This window comes from Engystomops pustulosus, chromosome 8, assembly GCF_040894005.1.
Source record: "Engystomops pustulosus chromosome 8, aEngPut4.maternal, whole genome shotgun sequence".
In the NCBI taxonomy this organism is placed as follows: domain Eukaryota; kingdom Metazoa; phylum Chordata; class Amphibia; order Anura; family Leptodactylidae; genus Engystomops; species Engystomops pustulosus.
The window spans coordinates 34,214,788-34,230,666 of NC_092418.1; the positions used below are offsets into that span (position 1 = coordinate 34,214,788).

Here is a 15,879-nt window from a genome sequence, read left to right on the forward strand (position 1 = left end):
CAATGTTTTGCCTCTATAATTTAGAATGCAGTAAGAAGCGTTGGAGGTATCCTAGCAGCGGCGTCGGCTGGTTGGATGACGTCAGAAGTGTGCGACCAATGTTATGTAAAGGCGACAGTTCTGTGCAGAAGGAAGGTCGAAGGTGGAAAGTATGATGGAGAGGGCGGCGGCGCTGCTGAGGCTGAGGCAGGTGTACTGCAGTGTCTCCAGGGCTCCAGGTGACTGTATACTGTTTGCTATGTCACAGCACTCTGCATGGACTACAACTCCCAGCATGCATTGGGGGACAGGGTCTTTCTTGGAGCTGTAGCTTGTTAGCAGACCACTAGGAGGAGTATTAAAGGGACGTTCTCCTCTTCCCATCACTTGGATCTGTCAGGATAATGCGGATTGGTGGCAATCCCACATACACAGATGAATTGGTAAGACTCGCCTTGTGATCAACTTTGATTGACATGGGGGAGCCACATTTCCTCACCCCTTTATGTTGCCTGTGTATAATTATATAACAATTCTGGAACTTCTTTTGTTATAACTTTATGTTGAGCTGTTCCTCTTTTGTTTCTGCTGTAAAATATAATTAAATTGACAACTGGGTGTTACCACGTCTCTTGTCAAATTCAAGCGCCCTATACAGCTGCCAATTTATTCTTAAAAGGTAACATTTTCAGCTGTGACTGTATCTCACAGAGCCACAAGACTGTTGTCACCTGAAAGCTGAGATTCTTTTCTTTAATGTGACACTAGCAGCATGTTTCTAGGTTCTATAGACCAGTGATTTTCAACCTTTTTTGAGCCGCGGCACACTTTTTATACTTAGAAAATCCTGGGGCACACCACCAACCAAAATAGCACAAAATGACACTAAAACAGTCATAAAAGGCCTCCCTTTACTAATAAAAACCTCTAGCGGCCCCCCTTTACTAATTAAGAGCCCCTAGCGGCCTCCCTTTACTAATTAAAAGGCCCTAGAGGCCTCTCTTTACTAATTAAAAGGCCCTAGAGGCCTCCCTTTACTAATTAAAAGGCCCTAGAGACCCCCCCCTTTACTAATTAAAAGGCCCTAGAGGCCCCCCCTTTACTAGTTAAAAGGCCCTAGAGGCCCCCCTTTACTAATTAAAAGGCCCTAGAGGCCCCCCTTTACTAATTAAAAGCCCCAGCCTCCCTTTACTAATAAAAAAAAGACCCTAGCTGCCTTCCCTATACAAATAATAACCTTATATACTTACCCTTGATGTCTTCTTCCGCGTACCTTCACTCCTAATGGCGATCCGCCCACCTTCTGTAGCTCCTGCACCGCGTGCCTCTGGTCACGTGACTTGGGCTGCGCGGTGCAGGAGCTACACAAGATAGGCGGATCACCGACGCGGGGCTTGTAGGTAAGTATGGGGGCCGAAACACGGGGGCGCGGCGGCAGCGCTACACAGGGGCACCATAGTTCGGGGAACTTTCCCCGCGGCACACTCAACCATGTGTCGCGGCACACTAGTGTGCCCCGGCACACAGGTTGAAAATCACTGCTATAGACCCTAAGGTACGGGCATCTGAAGGGACACTCTCCCTGCAGCCTCTAAACTAGACACATCTCAGGCAAATCTGACTCTTCTCTGTTCATTTTCATTGAGACTGTGGAGGAGACTTTCTTTACAGGTGAGATGGGGTAAACTTTGATGATGGGCAGTTTAAATTTCAAGGAGATATAACAGAGGGCTGACACAATTATGGAAAAGCGAATCCAGAATGTGTATTTAGTGGAGGAATAATGTTATTTATGAAAACTGACATATGATCCTTGTTAACTGATAACTGGAGTGTAATAATCACCTACCTCCTAAAAATGTTATGACTCGGGCTGCTGAGATCAGCAGGATTCTTCGGATTCATGTTTTCTTCCTTGGTTCTTTAACCCCTTAAGGACGCAGCCTGTTTGCAGGTTAAGGCTGGCAACTTTTTTTTTAAATTTGACCAGTGTCTCTTCCTGTGGTAATAACTTTTGAACGCTGTTACTTATCAAACCGATTCTGAGATTGTTTTTTCCCCACATGTTGTACTTCATTTTAGTGGTAAATTTTGGCTGATAAGTTTTGCGTTTATTTACAAAAAAAAGAAAAAAATGATGAATTTTTAGAAAAATTTGCCATTTTCGAAATTCTAAATCACCGCGTTTTCAGGCAGATAGATTTACCACCTAAATAACTTGCAGAATAACATTTCCCATTTGTCTACTTTACATTTTCATAATTTTTGAAATGTTTGGATAATTTATTTTGACGTCACGCGGCCTACAAATCGAATAGCGATTTTCCGTATTTTCGGAATTGACTATTTTGGGGATAAATACTGTTTGAAATCAAATTTTACATATTTAGCAACAAAACCCCCTATATAACCAACCCATTTTCAAATGTGCACCCATCAAACTATCAGAAACAGCATTTACAAAGATTGTTAACCCCTTGAGATCTTCATAGTAATTGAATCAAAATGGCGGTGAAATTTAGAATGGTCAAATTTTGTCGGTTATACGTTCATTTAGCCCTAAAATTTACACATTTCCAAAAGATAAAAAGAGAAAACTCACCATAAAATTTGTTCTACAATTTCTCCTGAGTACAGCGACCCCCCACATGTGGACATTACTTGTGTTATGGGGGCACAGCAAGGCGCAGAAGGGAAGGAGCACCCTGCAGCTGCCAGGATTTTAGTTTTCTGGTTGCCCCCTTTTGAAAGCTATAAAATTTTCGCTTTTCCGTTATTTGGGTCATGTGACGGCATTTTTTTTGCGGGACGAGATGCTTTTTCCAGTGTTGCCATTTTGGGGTTGGTATCACCTATTGTTGAAAATTTTGGAACTTTTTTTGAGGTCATGAGTAGAAAAGCATCAATTCTGTACTGGATTTTTTACTTTTTTTTTTTTCGTGTACACCGTATAGCCTAATAATCCTGTTATCTTTATTCTATGGGTCGATACGATTACGGGGATACCAGACATGAATATTTTTTCTTATGTTTTACTAAATTTACCAAATAAAACCCTAATGTGGGGAAAAATCTATCATTTTTGCATCGCTGTCTTCCAAGTGGCATAACATTGTTACGTTTTTGGCTACAGAGCTGGTCGATGGCTTGTTTTTTGCGGGACATGTTGTTCTTTGCAACAATATCATTCTGGAGTACATATGTTTTGTTGATCACTTTTTATTGCATTTTTAGTGGGATATAATAGGTAAAAATCATAATTTTTGGCGGGTTTTTAACGTTTTTTTTTTACGGCGTTCATCATATGGGTTCAATAGTTATTTCGTTTTATTCTATGGATTGTTACGGACGCGGTGATACTATATATGTGGGGTTTGTGTTATGATTTAGACTTTTTTGAGCGTTATATGTCTCTTTATATGTTTTGGGGCTTATGGGCATTTTTAGTGATTTATAAAGTAATTTTTTATTGAAAAACATTTTTTTTTACTTTTTTTTACATGATCCACCATGGGATATGAACAAGCAATCATCTGATTGCTTGTTCTTGATAATACTCTGCAATACTAATGTATTGCAGGGTATTATCAGTGCCAGCCTATGCAGATGCATAGGCTGACACTTTGCCTTTAAGATGACGTCACAGACGCCATCTTAAAGGTAAACCCTCCAGGCTTCTCTGGGGTCCCGATCGGACCCCAGAGGTGCCAAAACAGCGATCGGCCCCCCCGAAAACGGTGCGGGGGGGCCGATCGTGGGGTAAAGACCCCCAGAAGGCATGTTAAATGCCGCGGTCGCGTTGACCGCGGCATTTAACGGGTTAAACACCCGCGATCGGAGCCCACTCCGACCGCGGGTGTTAGCCGGGGATGTCAACGGTAGATTACCGTTGAAATCCCGCGGCTAACGATGCCGGTTCGGCTGCTATACAGCGCTGAACCGGCATCGTCTCTGCGCAGTAGCTGTACTGCGCTGAGCGCTATTCGCGGGACTCAGCGCAGTACAGCTACGGCGCAGAGCGCTAAGGGGTTAAAGTTCAAATGTACGTGTCATTTAACCAGTACTGTATGTATGTCAAAGGCCACAGGCTACATTGTAACAAACCAGCTGCTGACAGATACACTGCCCTGACAGTCCCATTTATAAGCAACTTCCCCATGTGGGTAGATATGTGTTATCGTTATATAATATAACAGTACAGATTTTACTACATATGATGCTTCTTACACTTGTTTTCTCATGACCAGGAGTAGTGTGTGGCGCCGCAGTCCATGCTGGATCTGTCAGACATTACAGCTCAGGGCTCTACACGGAAGAAGAAAAAGCTTTATTGGATCGAATAATACGGGTGGATCATGCTGGAGAGTACGGAGCAGATCGGATTTATGCCGGACAGATGGCAGTGCTGGGCAGATCATCCGTAGGACCCATCATTCAGGTACAGTCCAGTTTATGTTGGACGCCCTACATTAGGAGCCTCTTCATAGTCATTAACGGATGCACCCAGGACCTGGCTATTTTAGAAGAAAAAAAACTTGCTAAAAAGTGCCTGCGTCTTATAGTCCAAATGTCAGGAGGATCCTGCACTTCCAGACGCACCCCACCCCTTGCCGCTCTCCTGGAGATTGAGTGAAGCCCTGACAAAGCATTTCACCTGATCTAAGAGATAATTACTCCTTTCACACTGTAACAGCCTGTGAATCTGCAGCATGGAGGGGCTATGTTAACACCCTCATTGCCTTCTGGCTCAGCATCATTTTAAAAGTTGATCATTAGTTGTTATGGATAACAAATACGAAAAGATTACCACAGTTACAGTGCCTGGATCTATCAGTAAGTGCCCCTACTATGCTTGATTTTGATGGTAGATTTCCTTTAAACCCTTACATGCTGCCAAGGGATGAGACCAGATAAGAAAGAGAAGAAGTTGCGGCTAGGACCGTGTGTGAGAGTGAAGGGATGTAGCAGTGCTGATTGTGTTCACATTAGTGAATGTATGTAGCAGACCAAAGTAAATAAGTGAATGTAGCAAGAGTGTTGTGTGTGAATGCATGGCTGTAGCAGGGCTGTGTGTACTGTGCTTAAGTGTGACCAAAAGGGAATTTTTAATTGGTGTCAAATATATTTTCCTTTTTAGTGACTCAATCTAGGGTGCATTTTCTAGTCCAAGAAATGTGGTATATTATTTTTATTATGCTGCCATTTTGAACAGATCACAACTTGGAATATGAAATGGTTATATGTTACATTTCACAATAATATAAAAAAATTATATGATATGTAAAAAATAATATAAAAAAGGTCTTAATGTTACATTTAGTTTCTGTGTATAGACCATTGCTATCTGTGTTTCCATGGCTACAGACTACAAAAATCCACCCCATGTAGTCTGATCTTACGATAATGTGCATTCATCCTTTCCTCTGTGCTTCCTACCAGTCACAAAAACAGGAGAGGGGCAGCAGCAAGAGAGCATGACTGCCGAATCAGACCATGCAATGGCTGTTAGTAGTTTCTGGAGACACACAATTATGTATAGGAGCTGTAGGCCCAAAACCGTATTAACATTTTAATCCAAATCTTTACTAAATTTTTCCTATATGTTTTACCATAATTAAATAGTCGCCGAATTTGCACAAACTGTATTATTTAGAGACAGGAATTAGCTGATGAGCTCCGAGCAGTGTCTGTATCGTGTTCAAAATGTGTCCTCTTTGTTGCAGCACATGTGGGATCAGGAGAAGGATCATTTGAAGAAGTTTAACGAATTAATGGTTTCCAACAGAGTTCGTCCGACAGCGCTGCTGCCCTTCTGGAACGTGGCGGGGTTTGCTTTAGGTGAGTTATTCTCCTACTTTATTTGGGACTAAGGCAAAAATCTGCTACCTAATGTCCCCGACCAGGTGTAAATGACTGGTGATCTATAGAGAACGGTTTATCAACTATGAATAACTATGGAAGAACACTGGTACAGTCATTCCTCGGGTTAAATTTTTTTTTTTTGGGTCTCTGTGACAATTGGATTTAAAAAAAATGTTATATTGTCATCAGAACCAGGATTACCAATACAGCTTAATTGCAGACACCAATGAGAACTGTTATAGCTGTTTATTGTAGCCTGGGGTTAAAGTTCAGTAAATTACCAATTACCAGAGGTCCGTTTGTAAGTAAGGGTCGTCTGTAAGTCAGGTGTTCTTAAGTAGGGGACCGCCTGTATTTGCATCCAGGATTCAGCCACAGATTTAGTGAAGAAGTAGCAGCTTTTACCATAGTAGAGCTGCATTGTGTGAACCTAAATTTGCTCATTTTGCCTGCCGCTACATACATACATACAGTGGGTACGGAAAGTATTCAGACCCTTTTACATTTTTCACTCTTTGTTTGATTGTAGCTAATTGGTAAGATCAAAAACATTTCCCCATATTTTTTTTTTCTCTTTTCTCAGGGTTTGGGACTGCTCTACTGGGGAGGAAAGGTGCCATGGCCTGCACTGTGGCTGTAGAGGAGACCATATCTAATCATTATAACAATCAGATCCGAACTCTTATGGAGAGGGATCCGGAGAAGCACAAAGAACTGCTACAGGTATCCAAGCAGGACTCAGCCGGGATCAGGTCTTATTATGACAATGATTAGTTACAATTATATTGTTTATTGATCTACAGACAATAAAGAAGTTTCGGGATGATGAGATGGAGCACCATGATACAGGGCTGCAGCACGACGCAGAACTGGTAAGTTATGGAGATTTCTCACTGATTCTACATCAGTTATCTGACATAGAAATAATCAGTGAAATATTCGCAAATTCTTGCACTGCAATTCAAATTGCGTATATGTCACCTCTACACCAAGTGGGCATGGATGGGGCATAGAGGAGCATGGCGCCTGGTGGAGGGGGTGTAGAGGACCATGGCGCCCGGTGGAGGGGATGGTAACGGGGCATCGTTTTATCTGGCCGTACACAGAGTGGACGAAGTTGTTGGTGCCCCTCGTTAAATGAAAGTAAAACCCACAATGGTTACAGAAATAACTTGAAAGACAAATGGTAGTTCCCCTGAGAAAAATGCGAGCAAAGGAGCATGTTAAGGGTACGTTAAAGAGTAGATTTGCCTGACTACATTGCTGTTAACCAAATGCATGCGTTAACACAATCATTAACACAATGTTAACACATGCAATTGTTAACGCCATATTAACACATGTGATTTGTAAATGCAATGTTATAAGCAATGTAATCAATTGTTCTGATGCATTTTAAAAAATGTTACTGTCACGTGCGAATGCACCTTCAATTGGTGTGTCCACCAATTAGCATCACATCCAATCTAGTAATTGGTCTGTGGCCTGTATATAGGGCTACAGCTTCTCGCTGTGCTGTATATAGGGCTACAGCTTCTCGCTGTGCTGTATATAGGGCTACAGCTTCTCGCTGTGCTGTATATAGGGCTACAGCTTCTCGCTGTGCTGTATATAGGGCTACAGCTACTCACGGTGCTGTATGTAGGGCTACGGCTACTCGCGGTGCTGTATGTAGGGCTATGGCTACTCGCGGTGCTGTATGTAGGGCTACGGCTACTCACTGTGCTGTGTGTAGGGCTACGGCTTCTCGCTGTGCTGTATATAGGACTACAGCTTATCACGGTGCTGTATGTAGGGCTACGGCTACTCGCGGTGCTGTATGTAGGGCTACGGCTTCTCGCTGTGCTGTATATAGGACTACAGCTTATCACGGTGCTGTATGTAGGGCTACGGCTACTCGCGGTGCTGTATGTAGGGCTACGGCTTCTCGCTGTGCTGTATATAGGACTACAGCTTATCACGGTGCTGTATGTAGGGCTACGGCTACTCGCGGTGCTGTATGTAGGGCTACGGCTACTCGCGGTGCTGTATGTAGGGCTACGGCTACTCACTGTGCTGTGTGTAGGGCTACGGCTTCTCGCTGTGCTGTATATAGGACTACAGCTTCTCACGGTGCTGTATGTAGGGCTACGGCTACTCACGGTGCTGTATGTAGGGCTACGGCTACTCACTGTGCTGTGTGTAGGGCTACGGCTACTCACTGTGCTGTATGTAGGGCTACGGCTACTCACGGTGCTGTATGTAGGGCTACGGCTACTCACTGTGCTGTATGTAGGGCTACGGCTACTCACTGTGCTGTATGTAGGGCTACAGCTACTCACTGTGCTGTATGTAGGGCTACGGCTACTCACTGTGCTGTATGTAGGGCTACGGCTACTCACCATGGACCAGAGGAAGAGAAGGAAAGAGTTCTCGGGAGCTTAGAAAAAAATTACAAACAAGCATGTTAAAGGTAAATGTTATGAAATGTTATCTCCAAGCAGCTTGAAGTTCCTGTGACTACAGTTTCACATATTATTCAGAAATGTAAGATCTATGGGACTGTTGTCAACCTCCCTGGACGTGGACACAGAAGGAAAATTGATGACAAATCAAAGAGATGAAATATACGAATGGTAAAAAAGCTTTTTCTAAAGAGAATAATGGTGAACTTCAAGCTCAAGGAACATCTGTGTCAGATCGCACCGTCGTTATTTGAGCCAAAGTGGATTTGATGGGAGACGACCAAGGACATCATTGCTGAAAACAAATCCTAAAAAAACAAGACTGGAATTTACAAAACTGCATGTGGACAAGCCACGTAGCTTCTAGGAGAATCAAACTTTTTGGCAAGGCACATCCGCTGTTTGTTCAGACGGAAAAATAAAGCATATCTGTCCTTAATGTGACAAATAGAGTAGGCTCTGTTAGGCTGCTCTGCTGCATCTGGCACAGGGGGTCTTGAATCTGTGCTGGGTACAATGATATCTCAAGACTATCAAGAGATATGTGCTACTCGGTGTCAGAAAGCTTGGGCCCGGTCACAGGTCAGGGGTCTTGCAACAGGATAATGATCCAAAACACTCAGCTAAAAACACCTAAGAACGGGTAAGAGGAAACATTGGACTATTCTGAAGTGGCTTCTGTGATCCCCGACCTAAATCCTGTTTAGCATCTTTGGAAGGAGCTGAAACCTGTCGTCTGGAAAAGGCCAAACCCCGGACACCCGGAGCAGTTTCCTCATGACTAGTGCCCCAAAATACCTGCTGAGAGGAGCAGACGTCTCATTGACAATTAAACAAATTGCGTGATTGAAGCGATTGCCTCAACAGGTTGTGCAACGAAATATAAAGTTAAAAGACCATGAAGTCTGCCCAGGTCTGTTTCAGGAGTTTGATTCTTTAGAACATTCTGTTTAAGCCTTGAGGAAAAGCAATCTCTGCCTTTCATTTGTTCATAGTCAATGAAATTTTAGATATTTTTGTCAGATTATTTCTGTGACCGTTGTGGGTTTTTCTTTCATTACCGAGTGGCACCAACAATTTTGTCCATGTGTGTATATATGTAATTTGGCGGACCTGATGGAGGACTGACATTCTCCCCATAAGTATTATGTTTATCCAGCAGTCCTAAATGGTAACTATGGGGGAGATTTATAAATGCCCCCCTCCCCAAACCTCTACTCCTCACCCGGCAAAATTACACCAGACCTGGCGTAGGATTGCTGAAAAGACTGCAAATGAACACTCACAGGTTTTCAGAAAGCATGTTGGTGGCCGCGTTCACATGGCGTGGAGGTGGCGTACTTGCAAATGTAATCGCAATTTCTTTCAGAGCGTAAGCAATCGTCAGCGCTTCTATGTTAGAAACTGGCATAAAAGAGCTGATAAATCTCACAAGACGCTGCGGCTGTGCAAAGACGCTGCGACTGCTGGTATCTCGCTTTAAGGGTTAAACGTCGGCCTGATGGGGCAGATCTCTCTAGGACAATGGTGATGAACCTTTTAGAGGAGGAGAAATCTGGATTATCACTGTAGCTTCCCTCCAGAGCCCCCTGAACAAGAATAATTGCTGGGCCCAGAGCAGGAGGTCTAATGATAATCCAGCCCTGTCTGCCCTTTCTTACTCTTACTGCAGTCCGAGGCAGCACAGGATGTAAGGCTATAAAATACAGCTACGTGTGGCTCGTCCTGGGCTACATGGGACAGCAGGAGGAGGCCTTGAGTCCCTCTGGCGAACTCTGGGCAGGGGTGATAGCCTGGGTGCCCACTGAGCGGACTCTTGAGTGCCAACTGTGCCATGGGCTCGATGCCACTCCTCTAAGAGGCTGCTTTCCAGAAAACCTAATCCTTACACATTACTTTTAATCAACAAGTAAAGGAGGTTTTAATGTGTCCAATGAATTCCTTTCTCTTGTCCGCAGGCTCCGGCTTATTTCCTGCTGAAGAACGCCATACAAGTGGGATGTCGGGCCGCCGTCTACCTGTCAGAACGCATATAAGGAAAAGGACGTTTCGATAATAACAATGAATGTCTCTTTTGGGCAAAAAAGTGACAATTATTTTTTTATATTTTGGAGGTGAAACTGCCGCCTACAGACGTGAGAATTTGGGGTGTTCTATAATCGGCCACTAGGTGGCGGTGTGGATCCTCACGCTAATCTGCAGACTCTTGTTGTGGGTCTTTGTTTCTATGTTGGAGGCCGCCTCTGTGTGAGAATGTATTCCCTCCATGTGCTGCCATTAAAATAGCCTAATTGAAGTTTTTTTTCATGTTACTGTTCCTGTTAGTTGCATAACGCCAACATATTCCAGAGCAATGTACAAAGACCACAGTCTATTTCCAACGTGTCTTGTTGTGCTATTTAGCTGTAACTAAGTCCTATTAAAGCAAACTTCTAAACTGCATTCTTAACCCCTTAAGGACGCAGGGTTTTTTCACTCATTTCTCGCTCTCCACCTTCAAAAATCCATAACCTTTTCATTTTTCCGTGTACAGACCTGTGTGAGGGCTTATTTTGTGCGTAACAAATTTTACTTTCCCGTAATGTTATTTATTTTAACATGCCGTGTACTGCGAAGCGGAAAAAAAATTCCAAATGTGGAAAAATTGAAAAAAAACGTTCTTGTGGGCTCAGTTTTTACGACTTTGACTGTGCACTCAAAATAACACCTCAGCTTTATTCTTTGGTTCGGTGCGATCGCGGTGATACCAAATTTATTTAGGTTTTATTGTGTTTTAATACATTTCAAAAATTAAACGAATGTGTACAAAAAAGAAAAAAAATTTTTTGCCATCTTCTGACGCTAATAACTTTTTCATACTTTGGTGCACGGAAATGTGTGAGGGGTCATTTTTTGCGAAAGGTGTAAAAGTCGCATTTCGGACATTTGGGCGCCATTTCCCGCCTCGGAGGTCACCGCCGGCCATAACCGTTTTTAAATTTTGATCGGGCATTTTGGGATGCGACGATGCCTATTGTCTGTGATTTTTACTGTTTATTATGTTTTATATCAGTTCTAGGGAAAGGGGGGTGATTTGAATTTTTAATATTTTATTAATTTTTTAAAATTTTTTAAACTTTTTTTTTTTTTCTTTCACTAATTCTTAGATCATCTAGGGTACATTAACCCTAGATGGTCAGATCGCTCCTACCATATACTGCAATACTTCTGTATTGCAATATATGACATTTTTGCAGCTCATGCATTACAATGAGCCACTGGCTCATTGTAACGAATCTGCAGAAGCCAGATAGCCTCGGGTCAAACGAAAGCAATGAAAGGGTTAATAGCCGCGATCGGTGCAAGCACCGACCGCGGTTATTAGCGGTGGGGGTTTGCTGCAATATGCAACAACCCCCACCCTTTTATGAAGAGGACTCAGCCCGGGAGCCCTCTTCAAACATTCCCAGTACCTCTGCGCCGTAGAGCTACGGCGCAGAGTGTTAAGGGGTTAAGGGGCTTTTCCCAAAACATACAGTTACCCTCTATATCCACAGGAAAGGGGTTAAATCTATGATCACAGGGGAAAACTACAGCCAGGACCTTGCAACCCCCTTATCTATATTTTACTACACAAGCCTGGGAGGATTGGAGTTCATCCTCCGCTCTATTGATGTCTATGGGCTGGATTGTCGAATGACCTGATCCCAGAATCCATGCAATAAAAATCATCTTTATTTTTATAGCGCCATCATATACCATAGCGCATTAACCCCTTAAAGGACATCTACCACTGGGATCAAGGATTGTAAATCTCTGACAGGATCTGCTCTTCTTTAACCCCTTCGGGACTCGGCCTCTTTTGGCCTTAAGGACGCGGCCCCATTTGTCAAATCTGACCTGTGTCACTATAAGTGGTTATAGCTTTGGAACGCTATGAGATATCCAGGGGATTTTGAGATTGTTTTCTCGTGACATATTGTACTTCAAATTAGTTTAAAAATTTGGATGAAATCTTTTGTGTTTAGTTATGAAAAAAAAACTAAATTTGGCAAAAATCAAAGTTCTAAATTCCTTGCTGATTCAAGGCCAATACACTGCTCTACAATACTTTTTCATTGTAGAGCAGTGTAAACTTTCTGAGCATGCAGGCGCATGCTCAGACAGTTTACAGTCAGACCCGGAAGGGGTCTGACTGGCAGGGACATCGGGCAGCCCCGAAGCATTAGGCAGACTTTGGGGCTGCCCAGAACAGGATCGGATCCCCCGGTAAGCGACACGGGGGATCCGATCCACAGCAGGAACACCCTTACACGCTGCGGTCTTGCTTGACCGCGGCGTGTAAGGGGTTAACACCCGCGATCGGAGACGGCTCCGATCGCTGGTGTTACAGCGCGGTGTCAGCTGTGATAAACAGCTGACAGCCGCTGCTTCTGGTACCGGCTCCGTTCGTGAGCCGGTGCCAGAAGCAGGACGTTATACTACGTCCCGGTGAGCTAAGCATCTAGCCCCGGGGACGTAGTATAACGTTGTGGTGCACCTAGGGGTTAAGCTTCCTTTGCCCTTGTTTTTAAGAAATATAGGCTTTAAAAATTATGCAAATAAGTCTGAGGGGCCCCAAACTCTATTTACCTCTATGGAGTATGGAGTTTTTTAGTAAAACCAGGGCTTAAGAAGCTAAAAGAAGAGCGGATCCTGTCAGAGGGGTCACACACCGGCATGTAAGTGTGCTTGGTTTACAATTCTTGGTCCTGGTGGTAGATGTCCTTTAAAGGGTTATTCCCATGGGCGCATTTGCTTTTAACTTAATTCATTTGCCATATATAAACATTTCTTCAATTGGATGTTACTAAAAAAATGTTCCTGTGTGAAAATAATTTCTCATAAATGCAGCCATGTTGTCCTATAGAAACATGATGGCTTCATTGGATACGACCACCCCGCACTCTGGCAGCAGTGGCCAGATATGCGCTATTGAGCCCTGACTAAACACCTGGCTATAGCAATTATTACCACAGGACGGCTATAGGATATACAGTAACTCCCAGACATTTCATATACAAAAACCTTTTGTGTCTTTAGATACGACCACTTTGCTGGAGTGATTGCACAATGACACAGTCTTGTTTCAAAGGGAACAGATGACTACATTTTATGAGTAATTATCTTCACACAGTAACATTTTTTTTTAATAACATCTGATTGAAAAAATGTATATGGCAGATGAATGAAATTGAATGTAAATGCCCAGATGGGAATACCCTTTTAACGACTTTTTGCCATTTTGCACCTTCCTGACACGGCTCTTTTTTAATCTGTCACTTTAAGTGGTTCTAACTTTGGAACACTTTAGCATGTCCAGGTGATTTTTTTTTTTTATATAATTGTATTTTTATTATCATTTTTCAAAAATATATAACAAACAAATTATCACGTACATATTTCACATTGAAGTTTTTCAATAGTAAAACAACTGAAAGACAAGAAAGAAATCTTTTTCCCCAAAGGATATCAACAGTTTAAATCTTCCATTTGCGTATCAAAATGTGAAATCTAATAGCATAATAGGTTAACAATAGTAAAACAAATACCAAAGACGGCATCAACACTATGCCTAACCGGTCTAGAGGGGTTGGGGAAAAGGGTACAAACAAAAGACAGTCATACATACTCACTATGACAACAATTAACACTTGGGTAGAAATTAAAGGGATGGCCATGTCACTCTCCTCCTCCTGCTCGTTCTTCTATCCAGTAGCGGTCCCAACGTTCCCAGGTTTTGTCAAACAGTGGGATACGGTTATTCAGGGAGGCAGTCAGATATTCCATACTGCGAGTTTCCCTTACCCTGGAGAGAAGGTCCATTTGGGAGGGGGGAGCTTGCCTCTTCCAGAATTGTGCTATCAGTTTTGTGGTCGCCTTGGCCATGGGGTGCGGAGAAACATTCAGCAAGTGAAATAATGGGGAGAGTGGGATATCCACCGCTATGACCTCCCGAAGGAGAGTCTTTACCTCCTGCCAAAAAGGCTGCACTAATGGGCACGTCCAGAAGATATGTTGGAGAGTACCTCCAACTGAGCCACATCGCCAGCAAGTATCTGGCGTATCCGGAAATAGTCTGTGTAGCAAGGATGGGGTATGATACCACTGCATCATCAGCTTGTACTGGTTCTCCTTATGTGTAGCACACAGGGAGGTCTTAGCCGCCCTATGCCAAATCAGTCGCCAAGTGTCCTGAGATATCGCCCCCCCACTATGCTCTCCCACTTGGCCATATACGGGTGTGCAATGAGCTCGGCTGGGATGGAGTAGTATCATGTAGATATCTGATATAAGGCCAGAAGTTTGGGTAGCAGTTTTGCAAATGTGCTCAAACATAGTGGGTGCCGAAACTGTCTCAGTACTGTCCAGGGATTGTAAAAAGTGCCTAATTCGGATGTAGTGCAAATTGGCCGCATGGGGGAGATGGAATTTATCCTGTAGGGCTGCAAAGGGCAAAATCTTCCTATCTCGGTAATCCACAATGTCTGCAAATCTAAACAAACCCTTCTCATGCCAGGGTTTAATTTCCTGCCCAGCCCCGGCTTGTTGCATGAGGGGAGTGTGTAAGAAAGATTGCATAGGAGAGCACTGAGACACCAGTGGGAACCTGGTCAAACAGGCCCTCCATAACTTAATCGTGAATGAAATGGGGCCTAGTTGGGGGTCAGGCAGCGCAGGCGCCTCTTTAGGCCAAAGGTAAGAGTTAGGATGAAAAGGGGCCAACCATAGTTTCTCTATCTCCATCCACTTAGAGAATGCCAGTAAGGTAGACCATGCTGGAATACGCCTCAAATGTGTTGCCCAGTAGTATCTGGTTATATCCGGCACCGATAGGCCGCCCCTAGATTTGTGAGAGAGTAGAACAGACCTGGAGATTCTGTGTCTCTTTTTCGCCCAGATAAAGTGTAATATTGATGCTTGCAGGGACCTCAGAGCACCCAGCGGCACTGTCACTGGTAGGGTTTCAAAAAGATAAAGCAGCTTAGGTAAGATAGTCATTTTAACCGCTGCTATCCTGCCAAAGAGGGAAAGGGGGAGACTGTTCCAATTATCAAGCAGGGTCCTTATTTCCCGAAAACTGCTAGGGATATTCTGCCCATACAGTGTATTGTAAGAGGGGGTCAGAAGTATCCCCAGATACTTAATAGCGTCTGCTTTCCAATTATATCTAAATGTGGCCTTCAATTGGTCTACCAGCGGTTGGGTAAGATTGAGAGGCAAGGCCTCCGTCTTTGAAGTGTTCACTTTATAGCCAGAAAGACGGCCATACTGCTGTAGCCTCGCTTGTAGGTTGGGTAGGGAGATTAGAGGTTGAGTGATGGTGAGTAAGATATCATCTGTGAACAATGACAATTTGAATTCCTTGTCTCTAACCATAATACCATGGATATTAGGGTCCTGACGGATAATGGAGGCCAAGGGTTCAATGCAAAGTATAAACAGGAGAGGAGAAAGTGGGCAGCCCTGACGTGTACCATTCTTGATCCGCAGAGGTGGGGAGGACGCATGTGGAAGCTTAATTTCTGCTGTAGGATTTGAATACAACCCCCTCAAAGCCTGGAGAAAGGGACCT

At 43.5% G+C, this 15,879-nt stretch overlaps 1 protein-coding gene across 1 annotated transcript; it reads left to right on the plus strand.

Moving 5' to 3' along the window:
* Positions 1 to 57: 57 nt before the first annotated feature.
* COQ7 (coenzyme Q7, hydroxylase) lies at positions 58 to 10,586 on the plus strand. The gene is made up of 6 exons (XM_072120628.1): positions 58 to 218; positions 4,227 to 4,417; positions 5,703 to 5,817; positions 6,425 to 6,564; positions 6,645 to 6,713; positions 10,244 to 10,586. Exons 1-6 carry the CDS (start codon positions 152 to 154, stop codon positions 10,319 to 10,321), a joined length of 660 nt encoding a protein of 219 aa, XP_071976729.1. The 5' UTR covers positions 58 to 151; the 3' UTR covers positions 10,322 to 10,586.
* Positions 10,587 to 15,879: the final 5,293 nt, after the last annotated feature.